Source organism: Nycticebus coucang, chromosome X (genome assembly GCF_027406575.1).
Source record: "Nycticebus coucang isolate mNycCou1 chromosome X, mNycCou1.pri, whole genome shotgun sequence".
Taxonomy (NCBI): Eukaryota; Metazoa; Chordata; class Mammalia; order Primates; family Lorisidae; genus Nycticebus; species Nycticebus coucang.
The window spans coordinates 20,256,128-20,283,482 of NC_069804.1; the positions used below are offsets into that span (position 1 = coordinate 20,256,128).

Sequence of the window (27,355 nt, forward strand, 5' to 3'; positions counted from 1 at the left end):
TATTTGTCATTTAAAGTGAAGCCTCATTAAGCAAACTGTATTTCACTAAGGGTTGCAGAATTTTACTAAGGGTTGCAGAGTACCCTGTGGAAGAGTTTTGAAGAAAATGAGAGTTGAAAAATTATGTTTACACTTTGTCACTCATTTTAAGTCCCACTGTCACCCTTCAGTTCTTATATAAAAATATCTGAACCCAGAATGACATCTTCTAAAATAGGTACGGGGAGCTGTGTTGGAGGAGTTGGCCCCAAACCCGAAACCGAGCTTTTACAAAAGCACGTGGTGCAGAAACTGTTTTAGGATCACCACAACCAGCAGCTTGCAGGTGACAGCCTTCACGCCTGACTTCCCAGGCCTGGCTGGTCACCTGGGGGAGACCCGACAGCACCGGCTGTCCTGCCTCGTCATTGCGGGGTTTCTGGCTGGCAAAGCCGGGTTCCCGTTCACAGCAGTCCACGCGTCTGTCTCCGCAGGGGCGCGCGGGTCTCAGGAATCACCTCGGGAGCCTACTCCGCTGCGCGGAGGAGGAGGGAGAGAGCAAGAGCGAGGGAAGCCCGGGCTCTCGCTGTAACCCGGTGCTCCGCAGTGTTCTCCCCTCCGCAGCGGGGCCGCAGGTATCTCCTCAGCTGTCAGCGTTCAACTGGTGGGCGGCCCGTCCCGCCGAGGCTGCTGCCACCGCCGCCGCGTCCCCTCAAAGGTCCCTCAGAGCTGCGCTCCAGCCTCCCGCACCTGATTGACTGAGTGACCCCGGGGCTCTGGCTCCTGCAGCCGCCGCCGCCGCCGCCGCCGCCGCGCACGCGCTCCTCAGGCGCCTCTGTTCCCGGGCGGCCCCTAGGGCGGGAACGCTAGGCTGCGAGCTGCGCGCTGCTCGCACCTGCCCGCCTGCCAGACAGACCCTGAGCTCCGGCCTCGTGCCGGCACGCGCACGCGCCTCGCGAGCCTGCCGTCGGCCCTGGGGGCGGGACCGCGCGGCAGCGAGCGGGCGGGGGGCTCGTGGCGCGCGCGCCCCGCACCCGAGGGCTGCGGAGAGATATTTTGGGTGGCAGGAGGCCCCTCGTCATTTCCGCCGGGCAGTTAGTCGTGCTGGGGGCTTCACTCCCGCGCCTGAGGCTAGCGGGCAAGTTAGCTGCGGGCGTGCTGCGGCGGCTCCTTCCTACAGCGCTGCGACCCTCCGCAGCTCAAGCCATAAACTGAAGCCCCGCAGGGAGACCGGGGCGGAGCTGTGGAGGCAACAGCAGCAACCGCTTTAGCGGGACCTCAGCGTGTTTCTCTCCTGGTCGCTGCTCCCACCGCTACTGCCAACCTTTGGCTAAGAGACATTACAGCCTCGAGACCCAACACACAAAAGCCGCTTTCTCCGCGCAGTCTGCTCAGTGAGCTGCGGCCAGCACGAGACCCCACCTGAGGGAGGCTCGGGTTACTGAGTTCGTTTTGTGTCCGAGATCCGCAAAGAGCGTGGAACCGACCCTAGTGCCCATGGCTCTGATAATGGAACCGGTGAGCAAATGGTCTCCGAGTCAAGTAGTGGACTGGATGAAAGGTAATGCCTGCCGTGGGGACGGCGAGGCGGTACTGGGGTGCGGGGTCCCTACGCCAGGTTAGTAGGGGCTCCCTCCGCTGCAGAGCCCGCCATCGGGGCTTCCGCCGGCTGATTGTGGTGCGCTGGGGGGCAGCGGGCTTCAGGGGTCCCCCGGGACTAGTAGGGACCCGGGGTCACCGGTCTTCTTTTGTTCCAGCCAGAGGGGCGAGGAGGGGCGCGGAAAGCGAGGGGGCAGCAGGCACCACCCGCTTGGAAGCGGAGAGCCGGCGGTGGAATCCCGGCACATCTTGCCCTTTCCTCGCTTAGCTAGCAGGGAGGACGTGGCGACCCTTGTCTCCCAACTCAGCAAGGACTCCTCCTCCCGGGACCGGTGCCGCTGGGCGCCTCTTCTCTGACCCCTTTGTTCCTGGGAAACCTGACTCCCCCTCGGCGGCCGCCCCTGCCAGGTGCCTTCCCCAGCACCAACTCTCCCAGCAACTTTTAAGCCCGCATAATGGGGTCAGGGACGCGGCCACCCTCATTTGGAGCCAGGGAGCGCCCCGTCACCCCTAGATTTGGCTGAGGATGCTTTGGGGCGGGGAGGACACGCTACTTTGAGGAGAGGAAAACATGCTTCCCTTGGGACAGCATCCGCGGTGGTATCTGTGGCTCTCCTGCGCATCTCCTCGCGTCCTTTGCCTCCCTCTGCCTTCTCTCGTTCAGGCCGATTGAGGCTTTGGACTGCAGAGCTTTTTGTTAGGGGCTCGACCGCAGGGGCATGGTGATGTGCATTCAAGTACCTCGCATTGCTTCCATCTTGGAAGCCCCCCGCCCTTATAAATTTCTAATAATCACAGTTACAGATACTCGCTCTCCTAGTCGCAATCGTGGGCTTTTCCTCTAGTCCCTGGGCTTTCCTGCCTCACTACCTCCCTCTGTTGTCTGAGTTAATGGGCTTGTTGAGCATCCCCCACCACCACCGTTCCCCAGGCCCAACTCTTCTGAGAATGCTGAGGTGGGGATGGATGAGATGGAATAAGGATCTTTGGCCGTACTTGGGAAGTACCTGAGCACAAACTCCAGGTAGATCAGTCAGGGACCCAGTGCTTATCATCTCTAAAAATGCCTGTTATGAAGATGAGGGAGCCCCCTTCTTAGGGCTGACTTAGCAATCAGACTTTCTAAGCTTCAGGTACTTTAGAACAAAAGATGGGTCCATTGAGAGGGCTTGAGAGCGACAGGGAGAAACTCAATTTCCCCCCATCTTTTCCCCAACCTTTTCAGCATCTTACTTATTCTTGTGAATCTTTATCTCTTTTGCTTTCCTTTTATTCCCTTACTTGCCCCTTTATTCCTCACTTTGCCTTTTCCTTTCTGATATATGTAAAGTGCTGTGTAACTGCAAAGCACAGTGCAAATTTGACTGAATTGAATTAAACCAAATTTGTTATTTATTGACTGCCCCCCTGTGTGCGGTGCATTGTGCTAAGGTGCCATGGGGGTTATAAAGATGACTAAGACAAAGTCCTGCAGTGGCTCATCTTTTTTGCTGCTTTTTCTCTTTCTATATTTGCTATTGAAATTCCAATTTCCTAGATTCTCACCAGCCCCCCACCCCCCACCCCATACAGACTAACATCTGTTTTCTCAGTCATGGAAGAAAGAGTCAGAGTAAATGCAGGAAGCAAGAATGCTTAATTAAAACCCTTTCTTTGAATTTGTCTAAAAGGTTATTTTAGTTTGAGTCTGTTGCTGAAAAATTTTTTTAAAAAGCCATCTTGGCTCTATGGGAGTCTGATTACCTTCATAGACTATCTTACAAATACCGGTGATGCTTGTAGGGAGTGCTGCATACTCCATCTTCTTCACCTCCCACCTTCTCAGTTACATTCTTGCAGTTTCCCCTAGGTCCACGAAACAAGTAGAACATTCCATGTATGTATCCTAATACACATTATTAGTTTTCTAGTACACTAGTCTTTTCAAAATCTCTCTAGACTAAAATAAGCTTCTTTGAAGTTAGGTTAACATTATTAGCTGTGATTTAAAATGTTGTTTTGCTTTTTTTATTTAAGTTAAATAACTTGTTTTCATACCTGTTGGTGACGCATTTTAGAGCTATTTGAAAGGATCAGTTGGGTAGCTAAGATAGAATTTGTGCGTGTGCCTGATGTAATTACCTGTATATGTCAAGTCCCAAACTGCTTACTGCTGAAATTTCCATAATATTTATACAAATTTGATTTGAGATATTATTAAAAAATGAGATTTAAAAAATTTGGATAAAATGAACATTTCTTCAACTTGTAGTTTACACTGTTACCTTAATTAATTGTTCCCCTTTTTTGCTTTTCCCCCAAATAAATTTTAACAGAAAGTATTTTAAAAATACTTTTCACCATTTCCTTAGATTCAGTAATGTTTAAATAATTCAACTGCTAATTTAGGCTGTAGATTTTCCATGGCTAACCCTCATTTGCTTTTGTATAATGTAGTGTTGTAAAGGCAGTGCCACAAGAATGAGTAAGACTTAAACAACTGCAACATTGTGGGAGTTCTTCAGAGCATGCTCCTAATGTGACAGTTTCATCACCCTTAACATTTAAAGCATATAGAATGTGCTTTCAGCTAGTTACAGTCATAAATAGTTATAACTCTATTCAGTAAGGTACATTCTTTATATTCTTTCTAGGGTATTTTTTTCTTCACTGAACAGAAAAAGAACTTTTAAGTGTATAAGAATAGATATGGCCAAATAGACAATTTATAGAAGTGATACAGAAACTCAGTCATCAGGAAAATGAGGGTAAAAATACAGGCTGACAAAGTAACTAAGCTTTGGTAGCATATATGCAAGATTATTTGTGAGGGACCATTTGTACATTGCAGTTTATTTTGATCTATTGCTTTCTATTAAAATACATGAGGGAGATGCAAATATTAAATTTACACATTATTATTAGTAAAGATATAAGGAAACACTTGCGTATTTTGCTTACCCTTATCCACTATTTGTAAAATTTAACACTCACGAAATTTTTTACTTAAAATAAAAAATTGATACAACACGGTGTCAGTGTTACTTCCAGTAAATACATGAACTCCCTGTGAGTCAGTAAAATAAGTAGCTCTATCCCCGCTTATCCTGATAGTACTTCTGGATATTTGGAGGTATCTTAGAGACTTTCAAACTAATTTTACAAATTAATTGTATAAACATATTTTTGGAGAAAATCAAATACTCATTATTCAGCAGTTGAAACCAACCTTCTTCAATTGGAAATTGCATTCAGTCCTCTTGTAGTTTTAATGAAATTTTAAAATGTAAACCTTGCAAAGTAACTAAAAGCATACAAGTTATTGGAAAAAGCCATAAGCAGAAAAGTAAGCCAATAACTATTTCTAATTTTTGCTCATTCTATACCCTTAAGATATGTTATTTCTGTGCTCTTTTCAATTCACTTGTAGGGTCCAGAAATATTTTACAACCTGTTTGAGTCCCCAGACCACCTTTTTATTTTGCTCACTGAAATATAATGTAAACTTCTGAACACTTTTGGGTCCTTATTATTAATTTTATTTTCCTTGTATGTGTCACACCCAGTAATTCCACTTTTTTCTTCACATCTTTTCCAACTTTGAGAACCACTCAGAATATTCAAGTGATTAAGATAGTTATTTTCCAGGCCCAGCTTCTTCATGACATTCTTTCAGTGATCTTTAATCCCTTTCTTAGTCAAATAAAATGGTTATGATTTTCTGAATTAACCAACAGGACCCACTTTGCTTGCCTTCTCTTAGTGTCTCTGTGACTTCACTCCATCCAGTCTTGTACCATAATTCCTAAAACAATCTGAATTTTTAAGATAGCTTTTTCTCAACCCTTTCCACAATCACCTGCTCTACTCTTTCTTTCCTGTTTATTATAAACCATTTTCTTCAAGAGGCATTCCTGACTTCTAATTTCTGTCCAGAGACTCAGCCATCTTGTAAATAGAAAATACATTATTTTAGGTATTAGAAACAAAACCAATGTTTTGCCTACAACTCTGTAATAGAGGAAAATGTAGTAATGACATACTATTCAGTATGAAAGTTAAATGCTATAAAGGAGAATTTATCTGATAAGGCAAAGAAGTTTTGAAAGGTATAATGCTCTAGTAATTCTTTTATTCAACTCATAGGACACGGGGCTGAGGTTGAAATTTGTCTTAATTAGATAAAGGAAAATGTTGAAATTTTGAGTTAAACTGTCTAGAGAGATGAGAAATAATTTTCTGTCAGGAGCTTCAAACAAATGCATTGTAAGAAAAATATGTTAAACTTAGGTGATTGAATTGGTTGTATCACTTCCTTTTGAAAAATTAGATTTTTTTTTCAATTGCAGCATGACTGGATAAGCACTGATGGTCATCTGCTTTGGATTTGACATTTTTTTGGAGTAGAAATTCTTGTAATTTTAGGGAAAGAGGAAATTTACCTTTTCCATGTGTAGAGTTTAGTTCATAAGAAACATTATAGTGCCATTAATATTTGCTCCTTAAGGTAATATGATTTAATGCAGATTAGGAAGAAAGAGTATATTTATATAGATGTAATCTGGTCCTTATATATTATTTACTCAGAACTTTTGCATGGAAGCTTCTTTAATAGATTGTTTTAAATAAATTGTTCTGTGCTTTGGGGAAATTAGCCTATAAAGGATGGCAGTGTCATTGAAAACCTCTGCCTAGACAGATAGGTACCAACTAGTACACTTGATAAATTAAAAATAAAAATTGCACTATGTATGCAAGCATCATTGGAAGGAGAAAATTATAATTTTATTGAATCAGGAAGGGGTCCATGAGGAAGGTGCTTTTTAGCAAATATTTAAGCTATTTATTTAGTTTAGGCATATTTAAGAAAAATGTGTCCTAAATGTAGAGGCACAGCTATAGCACTGAGATGGGGTGATTAACCAGAGGGGTTGGTATCTAGGTTTGTCTTCTTGAAGGGAAGAGGTGGGCAGTAGAGGGAAAGTGAGGGTGGAGCATGAGTAGGTGGCACAAAAGTACAGGAACAAATCTGCATTTCACGAAGACAATAAAACTCTCATCATGTCCTGAGTTTAAATAAATACCACATTATAAAACTTAGGCTGCCAAAAATAAGCCCACAAAGAATGTGTATTGAATTGGTACAGCTGTTTCAAATCTGTTTCTCAGGAATAATTTGGAAAAATGTTAAAATGAATTATTTTGAAAATTAATTATATCATTAACATTATGTTGTTGGATATTTAGAATTTTACTGATCCAAATTCTTATATGAAGAATGGAGATAGACTTTTAAATGTTCTTAAGGCAGTAATAAATTATCATTTTTATTTCTAACAGAGCAACCTCAGCTTAGGGATTAATTTGTTCTTAATGACTTTTAGCTGTCTATGTGACTTTCCTACAGTACTGTACACATAAGGCTTATTATGAAATATGAAGGTATTGGCTTCTATAAAGAAGGGTGGATCATCTGTACTAATTTAAAAAGGGGGAAGGAAAATAAGTAATTTGGAAAAAATGGAGTGTAAAACTTAATTTTTATGACTTTGTCGTGCCTGACATCTAACTAAAGAATGGTAAGTATAATCTTCAATGTGGAATCGTTGTGGTGAATAGGCAGTGAATTCACAGTTTTCATGAATAGCTAATCCTGTCCTTCTCAAAATGGTGTATTTCTATGGTTGTAGAAGCCAAAGTTGATTTTTAAACATTGTTTTTACATTAAAACAAACATGGATATTATATTCATGGTATACAAAGCATATCTGGCATGATTTTAATGTTGAGGCCAGTGGCTTAGCAAGAATTTTAGGCTTATAAGCTGTTTAAAGCTGCATTCCCCAGACCTCCTGGGGCTATGAGTACACTCTGTGCAGCAGTTACACAAATATCACTGGAAAAGTTTGATAAGTGCTTTGATAAGGTAAAATTAAGGTACTTTCCCTCCTTCATTTCCATTTATTGCAAGGGGACAAAATATGACCTTTTTAGTCAAGGTCATGATAATTATAGCATCTTACTTTCATTTGTTTGACTCATATACCCGTTGTCCGGATGAACTCCTTGAGAATGATTCTCATATAATTCTGTCCTCTCCTTTCTCACCTGTATCAGCTTAAAACAATTTACTGGCTTTTATTGTTTTTAGGATAAAAATCAAAGTTTTTACTTAATATGGCCTATATGACCCTTGAAGGTTTGATTATTGCCTATGAGGTAAGCCTCATGCCCAGCACCAGGTACACTGGCCACCTCTCTATCTTTCTTGCTTCTCCACCCTTGGATCTTGCACTTTATGTGTTCTTTCTTCCCTCTTTACATTATCTAGTTAAATCCTTTCATCCTTCAGATCTAAAGCTTTGTCTCATTTGCCTTACAAAAGCCTTACTGTATTTTTCAAATCCTCAGTTATACACTCCTAGTACCACATATATCACCTGCGTCCCCTTTGCCAGTTTTATTTTTACACTAATTTGTGTGGTTATTTTATTGATGTCTAACTCCCCGACTAGATGAGGTCAGGGACCCAATCTGTCTTTCCTACCAATGTATAAAAAAGTATCTGCCATAAAACAAGCCCTCAGAAAATCTTTGTCGAATGAAGGAATAAATTAATTTATTCACAGATTACATACAGTTTGTTGGCATATCTACTTTCCTAAATGGCAATACATGTAAGGTCCCTTATAAGGATCTCATGGATACTTCAGTGCCAACTTGTATTATTGTGTGCCAAAATACAGTGAAAGTAGAGTTGCTTTATCCATTGCTTATAGTTGGGTTGCTCTAGCAATTCAAAAACCTAACTCATGGCTCCATTTTGGTATGAGATATTGATAATTTCAGTGAATTAATACTTCTGTATTTATGTCATAAATATAACGTAAATATGGTATAAATATTTGTAGATATAACTTAATAGAACAATAATTATAAGCAAGTACTTATTTACAGATTAAAACATAACACTGTCTCCTCAGCATTTCTTTTCCTTCATTCAGATTTTCTAATTGTTTCTTCAATTCATTTTTATTTAAAGGAACTGTATGTATTTTAGAATGCATGATAGAGTGAAATTGATAAAATGCCTTAGGTTTATTTTCTTATAAAAATATAAGAAAAGCTCATACAAGAAATTAAAGTGTATTTTTCTTTTGTGACAATAAAATATCCATTATTTGTTAATTAGTAAGATAAAATGGAAAAACATCCTTTTATTTTAATGAAAAACATATTTAATGTTAAATTTGCATTTTTATTAATGGGAATAAAATTAAGATATTTAAAGATGTATCTTAAATCAGCATTTTGCTATGTAATTATTTATACCTGCCTCTGATTTTGAAAAAAAAATTAGTATTTTTAAACTAGATGTAAGCTTATTTTGACTAATTTTTTTTTTTTTTTTTTTTTTTTGAGGCAGAGTTTAACTCCGTTGCCTGGCTGAGTGCAGTGACATAATCATAGCTTACTATTTCAAACTCGTGGGCTTCAGTGATCCTCCTACCTTAGCCTCACAGGTGGCTGGGACTATAAGCACATGCTACCATGCCCAGCTAATTTTTTAAAAAAATTTTGTAGAGACTCCTAGCCTCAAGCAATCCTTCCACCTCAGTGTCCCAAAGTGATGGGATTACAGGCATGAGCCACTGCACCTGGTCTATTTTGACTAATTCTTGAAGGGCACTTATTAAGAACATATGAAGAGAATTATTGTCTATAGCTTTATATATAAGTGCCTTGTGTGGAATTTTTGTGAATTATATGCTTACTAGAGAATAGTAAGCAAATTACAAAGATTTTTCAAATAAAGCATTTTTCATCCCAGTTAAGAATCATTAAAATATAAATCAGAATAAGTGAAATTTTTAAGATCTTGACATAGTCATGCCAGTTTTTTAATTCTTAATACACAACTTCAGGCTTAGACACAAAGCTAGTACTGCAAAATAATGGATTGCAGTTGTGCCCTGATTTGACTTACAAACAACTATTCAACATGATAGAATGTATTTAATTTCTTCTTTAATAATTTAAATTACAATCATTAATTCTAATAGAGGTTTTCATTATCTTTTGCAATTTAAAGAAAAAAGAGTTCATTGGTATTTGCATAAATTCATTGGATTTTAAATTTTACTAAAATACAGTACTATTTTAGCTTTTGTGTTTATCTATTGAATATATTGTCATAGAATAGAATTGTTTTGAAAACCAAGAATTAATCAACCAAAACTTGCACTGGTGTTAATGTATGATAGTTTACCATGACAGAGAATATTGTTACATAACTAATATCAAGTATAGCACACCAGGCTGTTATATGTTTACTGACACTAATATTCTTAGGAATTAGTTTTATTAGGTTGGCTGCTCTTCAGATACAATGGTAGATAAGAAGAAACCACATTAAATTAATTGCCTTTTTAAATGTTGCCCAACATCCTTTTTGTTTTTGGTGTTTATTTGAACTTTGTGTTTCAGATACATCTGCTATTTTTAAAACAGGCTTCCAGCATGTTTTCTTAAGTAATATTTCCAACAAATCAATGGAAGTCTGGCGTATATCCTGGATTTTACTTTTTCAGTTTGTTTACCAAAGATTATGAAAGAATCCATTTTCTAGGAAGTTATTAGTTACACTTAAATGTAATTTATCAATCAAACAACTTTAAAATTCTAGCCTTAAATAATTCTGCTGTATGATTAATTTTAACAACATTAGCTGGATTTTTTTATTTTTTTTTTTTGTATTTTGTATGTGTATGTGGGAGTTCATTTCATGTAAATTTTTCTTCAACCATTCACATTATTTTCAAAAATATTTATGCTTCTGGAACTTGTGATATTTTTTTACCATGGCAGAAAATTGAGATTTTAATTTTGTGTAATTTATTTATATTTTGATTTTCAAAACAGGCCACTGAGGTATTAAATACATGTAAAAGAGAAAGTGTAGAGTTTTTGCTAATGGTGCTCACTCAGAACAGACATGTAGTAGTTCAGTCACTAGTTTTCCTTTTGGCCTGCAGGAGCCTATATGAATGGTATTCAGCTAGGGTGGCATGGTAGGGCTAGGTGCTCTTTCTTCATTCCCTGCCAGGATGAGCTTTGTGGCAGTCTTTCTTGGCACTAGTGTTGCGTTAAATCAGTAGCACAAGGTTTCCTCATTCTGAAGCCTTCCCTGGTGCCTTCTAGCTATCAGACCAGATGCTTTAAGTTTGATGTTGAGTTGTCACATGCGGAGAGTAGTTGGTTCTATAGAATATTTGAGCTTAGATAATTTTTCTTTCTAGTCTGTTCCTAGACATAATGTTTTGAGTCCATTTATGGTAAAAAAAAAAAAAAAAAAGAAAGAAAAAGAAGAACTTGTTAATTCATATCTTGTTTATTTGGAATTTGTGGATTCTTATTGGGCTCCTATTTAAGATTACCCTAATATGTGAAGAAAAGGTTTGCTGATCAGTCTAATGATGCAAACAACGTTGGAAAGAAATTGCTTGACCTGGGAGAATATAGTGTATTTAAGCACTATTCTTTGCCTGGAGTCACTTTCATACTGAAAACATGGTAGTTAGAAAGACCTATTTTTAGTTAGAATTTCTGCATATTCAGATTCATCATTTTTTTTTTTTGGAGTATTTTTGCAAACATTGTATAATACATCTTGGTTCTTCTTCTCATTTACCCAAATTGTAAAGGTCTCATGAACTTCACATCTATTATTACTAGTAATCCTTAAAAATGAGATAAGGGACAGTTGTTTTTTATAGTTAAGGTACAGAGAAGTTAAGCAGCTCAACAGAGATTGTGGAGCTATTCAGTGAAATTAGGTTTGACATCAACTCCCTCCCTACTGGATTAGATTTGCAACTTAGAGGGTGAAGGGCACAGTTCAAGTATATATGTACACAATTACCTTCAGATTTGACCTTTAAAAAAATATTCTGAATTTTATACCATTTAAAAATTAAAACATATATAAGACAGTATAGTTAAGAACACTTTGGAGGTGCCTGTAGCACAGTGGTTACAGCATCAGCCACATACACTGAGGCTGGTGGGTTCGAATCCAGCCAGGGCCAGCTAACCAATAGTGACAACTGCAACAAAAAATAGCCAGGCATTGTGGCGGGTGCCTGTAGTCCCAGCTACTTGGGAGGCTGAGGCCAGAGAATCGCTTAAGCCTGAGAGTTTGCGGTTGCTGTGAGCTGGGGCACTACGGCACTCTACCGAGGTCAACATAGTGAGACTCTGTCTCAAAAAAAAAAAAAAAGCGCTTTGGAATCAGATGTCTGGGTTTATATCTTGATTCCTTCACTTCCTACCTATGTGATCTTAGATAGGAAGAGTTTAAGTAACTTGCCTAAGTTTTTTCATTTTCATAAAATGGAAATGATAATATTACATAGAATTAACAATTTATAAAGTGCTTCTAACTACATTTTTCTGTTGTGGTATACTTAATTCCTGGTACATAGTAGGTGCATGATAAATGTCAGCTTTTTTAATTAAGAAAGAGATTATACTCTGTTGGCAATCTTCAGAGGAAAAACTAATAATAGATTATATTTATTAAGTGTTCACTATGTACCATGTAGTAGTGTCCTATGTGCTATCCCTGTATTACCTTTAATTCCTAACCTAGCTTTGAAAGGTGGGAATTAACATCTATTTTACTTATGAGGCAATTTTTGCTTGGAGAGAATTTTGCTTAGAAATGTTAGATGACTTGTCTTATATACCTAAATATTTATTGAGCAGGTGTTTGTTCTAGTGAACAAACCATTTGAAGTGATTGCTCATTGGTTCCAAAATAGATAATATTTCCACCTTGCCTTTCTACCAGAAGTAGATGTGACATAGCAGTGTGTGTGTGTATGCACAGTTTATATAAATATATACATGCTATACATATATGTATATGTAAACTTGAAGGAGTTCCTTTTAAAACTTTCATTTTAAAATAAAACAAAATTTTTCTTGTAGAGAGAATGGTTTGAACTATTTTTTTTTTTTTTTGTATAAAAGCTGTTAAAATACCCAGGGCAATAGACACTTTAAAAAACTGGGAACTGCAGTAAGTTAATAATTATTTTGAAGTTACCTTAGCCTTGTCCATTTAATGATGTAAAACACATTTTCTTTTCTCCCCGAGTGCTCATTATCTTGGAAAAGCCATATAATTTAAAATTGATTTTGTTTGGGGATGGTTTTCAGAATTTCTTCTAACTTTCTTTGAAATAAATATTGACATCCTATGTTAGAAAGCAGCCTACTGGGGCGGGGGTGCCTGTGGCTCGAGGAGTAGGGTGCCAGCCCCATATGCTGGACGTGGTGGGTTCCAACCCAGCCCCAGCCAAAAACTGCAAACAAAAAAAAAAAAAGTAGCCTACTAAGAAACAAACTTTTAAATATGGTAATATTGTGAATCTCCATCTACATTAATTTTAAGATGTATCTGATTTAATGTTGAAAGGCAGTTGTTTCTTATATTGACTTTTTTTTTCAAATGAAACTGCTTTGCCAGTTCTTACATATATATGTACTAGAAACTAACACACACACAGAAAAGAAATACAGCAGAATAATAGCTAGAGAACTATAACACTATTACAATACTTACTTGTTCAAATGTCTGGTTTGTTTTTATGTCCTGTAGTGTCAATCTTCGGGAACCCAAGATGCCTTTTACACCTAATAGATGTTATGTAATATCTCCTGAAATTAAATTCATAGATAATATAACCTACCTACTCATGTAATTTTTAAGAATTCAGTATAATGCCCTTATAATAAAAAGAAAAATACATATATAATAAAATGGCATGGTTTTCTATATGTACATACTAAATATGACTATACAAGAAGAAAATAGTTCACATTTTTGCCTATTTATTATGAACATATCTGATTTAAGAGAAGCGTTAAGAGCAGAAGTCATTCCATATAATATGTATAAGAAAATGGAAGAGCAGTTGAACTGTAGGAGAAGGGATAATGAGCTATGCACATTTGATATATCATCCTTGTAGTTCCTGTTGAGCATTTGAAAGTCAGGTGGATGAACCACAGCTTTTGGATAATGGTGAATTCTAAAGCTGAAGCAGGGGATACTACACAGACAAGAAAAGCCTGGAGCATCTTATAGTGCCAAAAGGTAAGGAAGTGCTCAAAAAACACAAGGATAAGAGCATGTCAAAGACTCGGGAGCCAGTCTGAAAGAGTTCCCAGTAGCTAAAGTTGGTACAATTTGAGCAACAAAATAAAGTATTACTGGTTTGTAACCCAACATGTAAAATAAGTATCTATTAGTCTATATAGCTGTAAATAAATGACTAAATGAATAAATGAGGGAGAAGACACAAATCTGCCATATACAGAATTCTGAATAATTTATACAGATACTCTTTCCTTGCCCCACAAGGAGGTGGCACTTAAATCCCCATCTCTATATTGTACTAATGACTTGCTTCCAAGGAGGAAAGTATGGAAAAGGGGAAACTTACAACTTTATAGTGGAGAAACCTGGCAGTTGCTGTTTTGGCCAGGTGGTCAAGGTTAATATTATCATTGATAAGTCATGTTGATAGTATGTAACCATGATATGATCAGGATGACACTTTATCTCTGTGGTCTTTCACACCCCTAAAACTGATAACACCATTCTAATCATGAGAAAAATATCAGTCAAATCCAGATTAGAGGACATTATAACACCTCACCAATAGTCCTCAGAGCTGTCAAGGTGATCAAGAAAAAAGAAAATGTGAGAAACTCATACCAGACAAGGCTAATATAAAGATTAATTATAGTATATAGTTGATAGGACCCTGGAACAGAAAAAGCATATTCAGAAAAAACTAATGAAATCCAAATAAAATGTAGAGTTTAGTTTAATAGCAATATACCAAGGTTGGTTTCATATTTGTGTCAAATGTGCTATAGTAATGTGAGATGTTAAAAATAGAATATGAGGTAGGGATACATAGGAACTCTCTATAGTGTTTTTGCAACTTTTCTATAGGTTTAAAACTTCTGAAATATTAATAAAAATATTTTTATAAATAGAGTTTATTTTCAAATTTGGTAATACCAAAATATAAACAATGTCAATTATGTGAAATAATTTTGTTTTACCTCTCCAGGAAATAAACTCTTTCAAATGAAGAAAAAAGTTACTAGGAAATAGGACAGTTCTTCAGTGTGTGGCATCCATTGATCTAGCAGTCATTTGGTAACTTGATTATTATGATAATCCAAACCACCTCACAATTCTCAAAATTCACCCAACAGGGAATATGGACCCTGGCCTGGCCACAAGAATCTCTGCCTTACCCTTTCTCTCTTTTTTAAACATCATACTTTTCCATACTTGAAAAACATTGTATAACTTTATGAGTACATATTTTGTCTTCGCCCCAATTTCTTTATTCATCTAGTCACTTATGTATGTCAATTTAAGACTTATGGATATTTATTTCACATGTTGGGTTATAATCCAACACAACTTTATTTTATTGCTCGAGTTGTTCCAACGTTAGCTACTGGGAACTCTTTCACATTGGCTTCTTTTTTTAATTTATTTATCATTAAATCATAGCTGTGTACATTAATGCAATCATGGGGTACCATACACTGGTTTTATATACCATTTGACATATTTTCATCACACTGGTTAACATAGCATTCCTGGCATTTTCATAGTTATTGTGTTAAGGCATTTATATTCTACATTTACTAAGTTTCACATGTACCCTTGTAAGGTGCACTGTAGGTGTGGTCCCACCAATTACCCTCCCTCCATCCATCCTCCCCACTCCCCTCCCCTCCCTTTCCCCTTTCCCCATATTCTTAGGTTATAATAGGATTATAGCTTTCATATGAAAGCTATAAATTAGTTTCATAGTAGGGCTGAGTACATTGGATACTTTTTCTTCCATTCTTGAGATACTTTACTAAGAAGAATATGTCCCAGCTCCATCCATGTAAACATGAAAGAGGTGAAGTCTCTGTCTTTCTTTAAGGCTGCATAATATTCCATGGTGTACATACACCACAATTTTTTAATCCATTCGTGGATCGATGGGCACTTGGGCTTCTTCCATGACTTAGCAATTATGAAATAAACTGCAATAAACATTCTGGTACAAATATCTTTGTTATAATGTGATTTTTGGTCTTCTGGGTATATACCTAGTAGAGGGATTGTAGGATTGAGTGGCAGGTCTATTTTTAGATCTCTAAGTGTTCTCCAAACACTTTCCAAAAGGAATGTATTAATTTGCATTCCCACCAGCAGTGTAGAAGTGTTCCCTTTTCTCCACATCCACGCCAACATCTCTGGTCTTGGGATTTTGTGATATAGGCTAATCTTACTGGAGTTAGATGATATCTCAAAGTGGTTTTGATTTGCACTTCTCTGATGATTAAGGATGATGAGCATTTTTTCATATATCTATAGGCTGTGCACCTGTCTTCTTCAGAGAAGTTTCTCTTCAAGTCCCTTCCCCAGCCTGAGATGGGATCACTTGTTCTTTTCTTGCTAATACATTTGAGTTCTCTGTGGATTCTGGTTATTAAACCTTTGTCAGAGACATAACCTGCAAATATCTTCTTCCATTCTGAGGGCTGTCTGCTTGCTTTACTTACTGTGTTCTTGGCTGTGCGGAGCTTTTTAGTTTGATCAGGTCCCAGTGGTGTATTTTTGATGCTGCTTCAATTGCTCGGGGGTCCTCCTCATAAAATATTCACCCAGGCCAATTTCTTCAAGTGTTTTCCCTGCACTTTCTTCTAGTATTTTTATAGTTTCATGTCTTAAGTTTAAATCTTTAATCCAGTGAGAGTCTATCTTAGTTAATGGTGAAAGGTGTGAGTCCAGTTTCAGTGGTCTACAGGTCGCCAACCAGTTCACCCAGCACCATTTGTTAAATAGGGAATCTTTTCCCCACTGAATGTTTTTAATTGGCTTGTCAAAGATCAAATAACAGTAAGTAGCTTGGTTCATCTCTTGGTTCTCTATTCTGTTCCAGACATCTACCTCTCTGTTTTTGTGCCAGTACCATGCTGTTTCGATCACTATCGATTTATAGTATAGTCTGCGGTCTGGTAGCGTGATTCCTCCTGCTTTGTTTTTATTTCTTAGGAATGTCTTGGCTATTCGAGGTTTTTTTTTGATTCCATATAAAACGAAGTATAATTTTTTCGAGATCTTTAAAGTATGACAGTGGAGCTTTTATAGGGACTGCATTAAATGTGATTTTCTTGAATGACTGTTATGCCTGGTTTCCATTCTACTAAAATTAATTTTTTATTTTATTAGCATTTTTTAATCATTTGCTAATCAGGAAATATGTTTTTTAAAAATGAAAATGTACATGGATAGTATGGAGACTGGAGAAAGTCAGCTCCAGCTCCTTATTTTACCTCAGTGCTAACCAATTTTCAATTAAACTCTTGGATAGAAGAGTGTGCTATTCTAAAACCTTGTTAACAAAGCTTGATTCCCCGTGCTCCTTCTAATTGTAGTTTCTGTTTCCTGCAGACAGTTTGTGTAGGGATGTTAAACAAGGCATGAAAAATTTTAAGCAAATAAATGTTGTGGTTTATAATAATTGATATTCAGCTGTATATATAAATGTATGTATAAATATGCACGCATATTTACTTAGGGTAGATATTTGCCTAGGGAAGATTTGCTGAAATTGAATTTAACTAAAAGACCTTTTCTGATTGCTTTTCTATAAGAAAGTCAGTGTTTTTCTTGTCATTAAATGTACACCTTATTCTCATCTTAAATGGATCCATGTAGTATTTTTAGCAGTTGAGTTTGGGTTATAAGGATGATTGTAATTTAAGATTTTATCGGTCACATCAAGGAATTAAAAACAGACCTTTAATACACTTAATTTCTGTGCCCTTTTTAGTTTACTGGTGTGAAAATTCTAAAAAGAGCAGGCTCTGGTGATAATAATATCATTATCACAATTTCAATTTCTTTGGTATCAATTCACCTCCATAAAAGTGTGAAGTTCTTCTGACATAGATGTGAATGTCTTAGAATTGTCTCCCTGGTTTACTGCTATGTGTCTTTTTCTAGGCTTTATGCTCTGTAGTAGCCTACCTCTGTATTAATTGCTTTCTGTGAAATGCTTTGGCTTTTTATACATAGTATTCTTAAGATATGCTGATAGGAAATGAAGGAGAGTTTATTTTGTTTGAACACTTTTTTTGTTGTTTGAATAAGGTAAGAATCCTTTGCATTTAGAAATCTCTGAAAAACAACCGCTGTAGGTTTTACATAAAATATCAAGGGTTTGAAGCTATCTTTGAATATGTTACTAGAAAGGATGGTTTGACTTTTCAAGATTTTTTAATACCTTAAAACTTTAGAATTTATCTCAGGTTAGGTGGGCAACATTTAGATTGAAGTTGTTTTCAGAACTTTCCAATAATACTTTTCATAAAATTACACAGATTTAAGATGACTAGCTACTAAAGTAATACAGATAGTTTTATAATAATTAAAGTCAGAATGTTAGAAGAAAATTGTGTGATTTACATGACTTATGAAGTACAGATGGGGAGAAGTAGACTTGGAAGCTTTTTCAGGGTGCAGATGGACATGAGTTAATTAAGAGTAATCATTGTATAGTAACCACTGTCTTGCAGGCTGCTATGAATTTAGTATTCTGCTTTCCAAACGAAAATGCCAGATGATGCCTTTGAAAGCTGCTGAAAACTTGATCACCTGTAGCCATATCAGAAGACTCACTCCCTTACTCCTCTCTTCTTCCATCTCTACTTTCACACAGATGAATTAAAAAGAGTAATAAGGGCCAGGTGCCATGGCTCACGCTTGTAATCCTAGCATTCTGGGAGTCGGAGGTGGGTGGATTGCCTGAGCTCACAGGTTCCAGACCAGCCGGAGCCAGAGTGAGACCTCATCTCTAAAAATAACCGGGCATTATGGCGGGTGCCTGTAGTCCCAGCTACTTGGGAGACTGAGGCAAGAGAATTGTTTAAGCCCAAGATTTTGAGGTTGCTGTGAGCTGTGACACCACGGCACTCTACCGAGAACTACAAAGTGAGACTGTCTCAAAAAAAAATTTTAAAAAGAGAGTAATAGGACAAATACCTAGTAGGAAGCACTGCATATAGAAGACAATACAGATTATCTGTGGTACTCAGTTGGGATTGGAAGACTATCTGGTTGTGGGCTAACCCAAGTTCTGTCCTGTATTTGCCATGTGTGTCTACTCTATCTCTTTGTTTCTCAAGCCCTCAGTTTCTTTATTTTAAAATGGATGCCAGACATGGGTGGTTCATACCTATAATCCCAGCACTTTGGAGTTTGAGACCAGCCTGGGACCCATCTCTAATTTTCTTTTAAATTATCTAGGCATGGGATGCATATGCTACTTTTAGACTGAGATGAAGGATCACTTAAGCCAAGAAGTTCAAAGCTGCAGTGAGCTATGCTCAGGCCACTGCATTCCAGCCTAAGTGACAAAGCAAGACCCTATCTCTAAAAAAAGGAAAAAGAAAAGGAGACATAATGAAAATGTACTTTGTAGAGAATTCTGAGTAACAACGTATATAATTAATCAAGATGGAGTCCAGGCAGAAGTGGAGTACCATTTTGGCACTGGCAAAAAGTTATTTATTTATTATTGTACAGGATTTTAAAATGATCTTTATGGAAAAGAACTTTTAACTATTCTAATTTAGAAATAAATTACTAGCTATAGCTCACATATGTTTGCCTTAAGACATGGTATAAAAAGATTATACTGACTTTAAAATGTATCTAAGGCAGTGTTTTTCAACCTTTTTTATCTCATGGCACTCTTGAATCTATAGTTAAACTCCTGTGGTGCACTTAAATTATGTTGATCAAATAAAAAAATATAAAAAGAATATACTTACTGTGCTTTGAACTTCTTTTGAAAATAATTTAATTAATGATCTTTAAAACATTTTCACAGCACCCCTAAGATCCTCTCACGGCACACTAATTGAAAATCACTGACCTAGGGTATGGATTTCAGGTGGTTGGCTCTTTCTGGAACTCTTTTCCTTTTATTAACTTTAGTCATCTATGTAGCCACTTCCTTTCCTCACAGCTTTAGTGGAGCATCTATCTCCAAATCATTTTTTTCTTATTTGAGCCAAATGGTCACTTAACTAATTCAGCCTAATTATTAGAATGCTATATCCCACTCTTCCTGCGAGGGAACTCCATACAAAGGTCCTAAGGCATTGAGTTGATGGCTCTGTGATCTCTGGCTAAGTCTGAATTGGCATAGGCCTCTCATTTTTATAGTAGGCCCTGCTAAATATCATGCTTCCCTAGTGCTTCTCAGCATTGTTTTATCAAAAGGTTCATGATCATAGAAATTGCATTTCTCATATCTCATCTGAAGATGAGAATATAATAATTTTATTATCGCAGTTTGTATAGATGATGATCAAAATTACTGTTAAATATTGAGTCTGTGCAATGAAAACTATAGGCATTTATGAACACTAGAGGTCCATTTAAGGGATCAGAATGTATTGACTTTTCATAGAACAGTCAATTGTAAGAAATGAACCAATTCATTTAAGCTTGGATCATTGAAAACAGGAGAGAATCACTGGCAAAACAATGCCTTTTTCTCATTTATGTACCACAAGTGCTATTTGGATTGAGGATAACTGAGAAGCATTAAGATGACAAATTAGTTTCTCTGTTGTGTAGAATGGCTGTTGGAAAATATACCTTCCGAAAACTTCTTATGCCAGCTTTTAGTTTTTTATTACCAATAGTTTTTTTCTTTAGGGTTTACATTTTAACTGCATTTGCATTTTCCTTGGGAAAATACACTGACTAGTACACCTTTGTAAACGATGTCAACTCCTATAGAAGGCTTAGAAGAATATAAAAATATGAAAATATAAGAGGCTTTTCTTAATTAGCACAACACTGTAGCAATGTTGACTTTAAAGCTTTTAAGAAATAGCCTTCACCATGGTTTTGTTATTATTACTACTTCTTCAATCTTTACTGATATTGCTATGTTTCTAAATGATGGTAGATGGTAATATGTTGGATTTTAAACTCTAATGCAAACTTTCAGGACTATTTTGCATTTTTCTGGCCCTGGGGGTGTCCCAAGTCATTCATAACTCATTATTTAAAACCATGTGAGTAAATGAATGCCTTTAAAAAAAAATAAAATTTGAGACAGCTCTATCATGGTTGCCTAGGGTAAATAATTTGGATTTCTGTTTTCCTTTCCTATAAAAGAAAATTGGGTGGTATAGTCACCTTTAAAACCCAAAGATTATGTGATTCTAAACTTTTAAATTCATTTTCATATTTAGTTTACAAGTGATGAATGATGAGCATTCTTGATGTTCTTTACATCTACTTTAGTGACCCCTAGTGACAGTTGAATTTTTCACTTTAATTTTATTCTGAAAATAACTAAATTCCAGGCACAAAACTGCATGTGCTTTACACGAAGACTTGTAAAACAGGAGGTGCATTTTTAATTTAGGTGGATTTGAATTCCCATGTCTAGGTCACCAGTGTTAATTTACCTTTATAAATTCTGGTTGGCAAATTCCTGAGATAGTAGGTTACAAATCTTTCTCTATTATCTTTTTCTTTTCTTTTTTTCCTGTTCTTGCATACCATTAAAAACTGTTATAGGTTAGCAAATAGGTTGTGGAGCAAATACCCTTTAGCCCCTTGGAGACACTAACTCCTCACATTGCCTGCCACATGGAAATGTACAAAAAAATTTGAGGTGTCTAAAAAGTGCTATTATCAGCAAGATGGCTGACTAGAGGCAGCTTTAGCCAGAAGCTCTTATCTAGCAGGAGAAAAGTTGAACTAAAGTAACTTGGACAAGTCAAAATTGGGGAGTTGAGCACCAGGAGAAGAAATCGAGGTGCACATCATCCTAAGACAAGCTACAAAGGTGAGAAAGAGGAAGAAAGATAACAAAGATCAGGTACAGAGGGACCAGGGGTCCTCAAACTGCAGCCCCTGGGCCACATTAGGCTGTGTGATTGTATTTGTTCCTGTTTTGTTTTTTTACTTCCAAATAAGATATGTGCAGTATGCATAGGAATTTGTTCATAGTTTTTTTTTTTTTTTTTTAATCTATAGTCCAGCCCTCCAACGGTCTGAGGGACAGTAAACTGGCCCCTGTTTAAAATGTTTGAGGACGCCTGGACTAGACTGAAGGCTTGTTGCCAAGGGGAGGGCAGACCCCTACCCCAACCTGGAGGCCTGCCATGGGCTTTGAGCGAGCAGGAAACAAAAGACCTCTTGCCTCACCCCACACTAGAGAGCCATGAAGTCCTGGTTCTCCTGCACCTGGGAATTTCTACCTCTGAGTCTCTTTCCTGCCCGATGCAAAAGTGAACAAATTTTGTCTCTGCATTCCTGAGCACACAGCCCACCCTCCCTCCTCTCTGGTTGCCTGATGGAAGCCAGTGTGTTTGGTGAGATCTCTGAGAGACCTCTACATTGTGTGGGCTGCTAAGCCAAGTGGGCCCTGCTCCCTGCTACAAGAGGAAACTGTGGCACCATAGCACTAACTTTGCCCTGGTGAGGTGTGGTCTCTCCAGCCTCCCACTTCTGTTAGGGGAGACCTTTCCCCTACCCTCTGGAAAGACCTGGCCTCATGTCTGTGCTCATTGACCCCTGATTTCCCTCATAGCAACTTGGAGAAAGTCAGGCCTAGCCTCCAGCAACCAGCAGAAGAAAAGCAATAACCAAAATTAGAGCAGAATTAAATGAAATTGAGAACACAAGAATCATTCAGAAGACAAGTGAAACAAAAAAGTTGGTTCTTTGAAAAAATTAATAAAATGGATAAACCTATGGCTAGACTAATGAAAAACAGAAAAGTAAGATCTCTAATCACTTCAGTCAGAAATGAAAAAGGGTAAATAAAAACAGATACCACAGAAATACTAAAGATCCTCAACAATTACTACCAAAACCTCTATGCCTAGAAATTTGAAAATGTAGAGGAAATGGACCAATACCTGGAATCTCACTACCTTCCTAAACACAACCAGAAAGAATTAAAAATTTTGAATAGACCGGGGCAGCGCCTGTGGCTCAGTCGGTAAGGCGCCGGCCCCATATACCGAGGGTGGCGGGTTCAAACCCGGCCCCGGCCAAACTGCAACCAAAAAATAGCTGGGCGTTGTGGCGGGCGCCTGTAGTCCCAGCTACTCGGGAGGCTGAGGCAGGAGAATCACCTAAGCCCAGGAGTTGGAGGTTGCTGTGAGCTGTGTGAGGCCACGGCACTCTACCGAGGGCCATAAAGTGAAACTCTGTCTCTACAAAAAAAAAAAAAAAAAAAAAGAAAAAAAAATTTTTGAATCGACCTATATCAAGTGCTGAAATTACATCAACAATGTACAATATTCCAAAAAAGAAAAGCCCAGAACTGTTGGGGTTGTTGCCTGTGAACCCTGACTTGGTTTAAAAGGTGACTGGGAAATGACGCTGAGGATAAGCCAGTTTAAAACATAAAGCCTAAGAATGACTGGAGAAGGCTTACATTATCTCAGGCCAAGCAGTAAGACTGAGAAAATGCAGTCCCTCTCTGGCCCCTTCAGAAGGTTTTCACTGATTTCTAACAAAGGTACATAGGCAAAATGCAAAAATGCCAAAATATAGGGTTGAAAGAATCCCAAATCCCCAGGAAGATTGGATACAGAGAGAGTATGGGCAAATGGTAGGGGGTTGCTAACAAATGGCCAATGCCATATTTAGAAAGAGGGAGAGAGAAACTATCTCTATCTTGGCAGGGGAAGTAAGCCAGGTTTCCTAATCTAGGTATCAGAAGATCAAAAAATTTAGCCCCTCCCACCTGTTGACTCTCCATGCACAGGCCTCCTCTGGCCTGTTTGGGTGCCTCTAGGCTCTTTTCATCTTCCCTGGTTTTGATGAGCCTCCAGGGATCACACATCTGTGCATTTTCACCTGGATACACCAGGATTGAGGTAGGGGGTGCCCCGTCTGAGAAATAAACCTATGTACTTCCTATACTGGACCAGATGGTTTCACACCAGAATTCTATCAAACCTTCAAAGAGGAACTAGTATTTATATTGCATAACCTATTCTAAAATATAGAGAAGGAAGGAATCTTCCCTAACATGTTCTGTGAAGCAAATATCACCCTGATTCCAAAACCAGGAAAAGACCCAACAGAAAAAGAAAACTACAGACCAATATCATTTATGAATATCCATGCAAAATATTCAACAAAATCCTTGCAAACCCAATACAGTGACACATTAAAAAAATTATTCATCATGAACAAGTTGGTTTTATCTTGGGGATGGCAATGTTGGTTTAACATATGTAAATCCATAAAGGTAATTAACATATAAATAAAAAAACAAAGACCATATGATTCTCTCAATTGATGCAGAAAAAGCTTTTGACAAAATCCAGCATCCTTTTCTGACAAGAACACTTAAGAAAATAGGCATAGATGGGATATTTCATAAACTGAAGGAGGCCATTTACAACAAACCTATAGTCAATATCATATTGAATGAAGGAAAACTGAAAGCATTTCCACTTAGAATGGGAACTGGACAAGAATGACCACTATCACCACTACTATTCAATATGGCACTGGCAGTCCTAGCCATTGCAATCAGGCAAGGGAAGTAGATCAAGGGTATTCAAATGGGGACAGAGAAGGTCAAATTCTTGCTCTTTGTAGATGGATGGTGTGATATTATACCTGAAAAACCCCAAGGACTCACCTACAAAGTTCTTAGGAGTAATCAAGAAATACAGTAATATCTTAGGATACAAAATCAATGTCCACAAATCAGTAGCCTTCATATATGCTTAATAAGTCAAGCTGAGAATAAAATCAAGACACAATACCTTTTATAGTAACTCCAAAGAAGATGAAATACCTGGGAATGTATCTAATAAAGGACATGAAGGATCTCTATAAGGAGAACTATGAAACCCTGAGGAAAAAGACAGCAGAAGACATTAACAAATAGAAGAACATCCCATGCTTTGAATGGGAAGAATCAGCATTGTTAAAATGTCTATACTGCCCAAAGCGATCAAAAGATTTAATTCAATCTCCATCAAAGCACCAATGTCATACTTGGAAAAACTTGAACAAATAGTACTTTGTTTCATATGGAACCAGGCGAAAAACTGGCCAGTATAACTTTTAGAAATAAAAATAAATCTGGAGATACCACATTACCAGACTTCAGGTTATACTCCAAGTCTGTAGTGATCAAAACAGCATGGTACTGGCACAAAAATAGAGATATAAATCTATGAAATAGAATAGAGAACCTACAGGTGAACCCAGCCACATATTGCCATCTGATTTTTGATAAACCAAACAAAAGCGTGCACTGGGGAAAAGAATTCCTATTTAATAAATGGTACTGGAAGAACTGGTTAGCCACATGTAGAAGACTGAAATTGGACCTACACTTCTCACATTTACAAAAATTGACTCTTGATAGATAAAAGATTTAAATTTAAGAAATGAAACAATAGAAATTCTAGAAGAGAATGTGGAGGAAACACTTGACAGAATCAGCCTGGGAAAAGATTTTATCAAGAAGATACCCTTGGCAGTTGCAGCAGCACCAAAAATAAATGGTATGTCAGCAAGCTAAAAAGCTTTGCACAGCTAAGGGTACAACAACTACAGCAAACAGACAGCCTTTGAAGTGAGAGAAAATATTTGCATGCTATGAATCTGACAAAGGGTTGATAACTAGAATCTATAGAGAACTCAAGAAAAGAACAAACAATCCCATTTATAAGTGGGCAAGAGAAGAACAGAAGCTCCTCTGAAGATGACAAACGAATGGCCAACATACACATGAAAAAATGCTCATCCTTCCCAAAATGCAATTAAAGACCACTGTGAGATCTAACATAACTCCAGTGAGATTTGCCCACATCACAAAGTCCCAAAGCTGTAGATGCTGGCATGGATGTAGAGAGAAGGGAACACTTTTGTACTGCTGGTAGGATTGCAAATTAACACAGCCTCTATGGAAAGAAGTATGGAGAACTAAAGAACTAAAAGTTGACCTTCCATTTGATCTACAATCCATTATTAGAGATCTGTCTAGAAGAACAAAAATTATTTTACCACAAAGACTTTTGAAATAGAATGTTTATTGCAGCCCAGTTCACAATTGCCAAGACATGGAAGCAACCCAAGTGCCCATCATCTCATGAATGGATTAACAAACCGTGGCATATGTATACCATGGATACTCAGCCGTAAGAAAGTTTGGAGACTTTACATCTTTTGTGTTTACCTGGATGGTGTGGAGACACATTCTTAGTACAGTATCTCAAGAATGGAAAAGCAAATATCCAATGCAGGCAATACTAATATGAAACCAATATATAAGCAACTATATGCTCACACAAAAGGAAATACACAAATATAGTTTAGTAAGGGGGAGTGAAGAGAGGGGAGGTGGAAGGGCAATTGGCAGGATTTCACCTAGTTTGTACAATGTGAGGGTGTTCAAACATGCCCCCTGGGTGAAGGGCTCAACTACAACTTACACTTAACCCTAGAATTGAAAACAGTTTACCTAAATGTGTACCCTCATATTAATTTGAAATTTTTAAAAAGTGCTATTACAGGGGTATTTGCGAAACTTGGTAAATGTAGAATGTAAATGTTTTGGCACAGTAACTGAGATAACGCCGGAAAGGCTATGTTAACCACTGTGATAAAAATGTGTCAAATGGTTTATGAAGTGAGTGTATGATGCCCCATAATCATATCATTGTATACAGTTATGATTTAATAAAAAAAATAAAGAAGGAACACTTTTGGAAAAAAAAAAGTGCTACTATCTGAGATACAAAAATATGAATTCCAAATACACTCACGAAAACATAAATTATGGTATGTGGCAGATGCAAGTTGATATGGAGAATCTGAAAAAAACAGTACTTTTTGTTTTTGGTGTTCATTTCTTATTTGTGTCTTTTAAATCTATGTAATTATAGTTCTATAAAATAGGTATGTGTGAATGCATCAAACAGATTTGTTTTATGGGTAGAGTAAAAGCACACCCTTAAATTCATAGGAAAATTTATACCTACTTTAACATGTGTAGTTTTAATTATATTTGATAGGTAAATTTGGAACATAAACTTAAATACAGTTCTTGTGTCCATTATTGAAACACATCATTATTTAACACAGTTTGTAATATTTCTTTTATAAAAGAACATGCTTAGCTTCTGTATACACTGGCTCTGTTGTTCTCTGGACAATGTATGAGATGAATTGATAGAAAGCTAGATTGAGAAGGAACTTTTAGAAATCTCTTGGTCCTGTGCCATCATATTAAATATAAGCAATTGAGCTCATAGAGGTTAAAGAACTTGTCTAAATTCACATATCTTTCTAGTAGCAAAATTAGTATGACAAAGGACCCAATATACAAAATCTCAGAAATAGTACGTTACATAGATCTTTTTGTTGTTATGAGGACATCTCTGTTAGGAACAAAAGAGAATGAGTTCTTTTGATCACTAATGTCAAAGCTAGAGCACGTCTTGATTAACACATGCAACAAGCCTGCTTCGTAGAATAATCCCCTCATTAAAAGTGTTTGTTTTAGATTTCATTTTATCATAATTGAATGTAAGAGTCTGAGAATGCTAAACTCCATTTGTAGAGAGTTAAAATGCTATTAACTGCTGGGAAATCTTCTCCTGATGGTCTTCTAATCTCTGTTTGCTA

General features: G+C 37.4%; 1 protein-coding gene across 7 annotated transcripts in view; it reads left to right on the top strand.

Annotated features, from left to right (window-relative positions):
* Positions 1-1,254: 1,254 nt before the first annotated feature.
* CNKSR2 (connector enhancer of kinase suppressor of Ras 2) overlaps positions 1,255-27,355 on the top strand; it is a 330,879-nt gene continuing 304,778 nt past the window's right edge. For all 7 annotated transcript variants that reach the window (XM_053580413.1, XM_053580414.1, XM_053580415.1 and 4 more), the window contains exon 1: positions 1,255-1,540. In XM_053580413.1, coding sequence (XP_053436388.1) covers positions 1,477-1,540 — 64 coding nt within the window. In that variant the 5' untranslated portion in view covers positions 1,255-1,476. The remainder of the gene's footprint in view (positions 1,541-27,355) is intronic.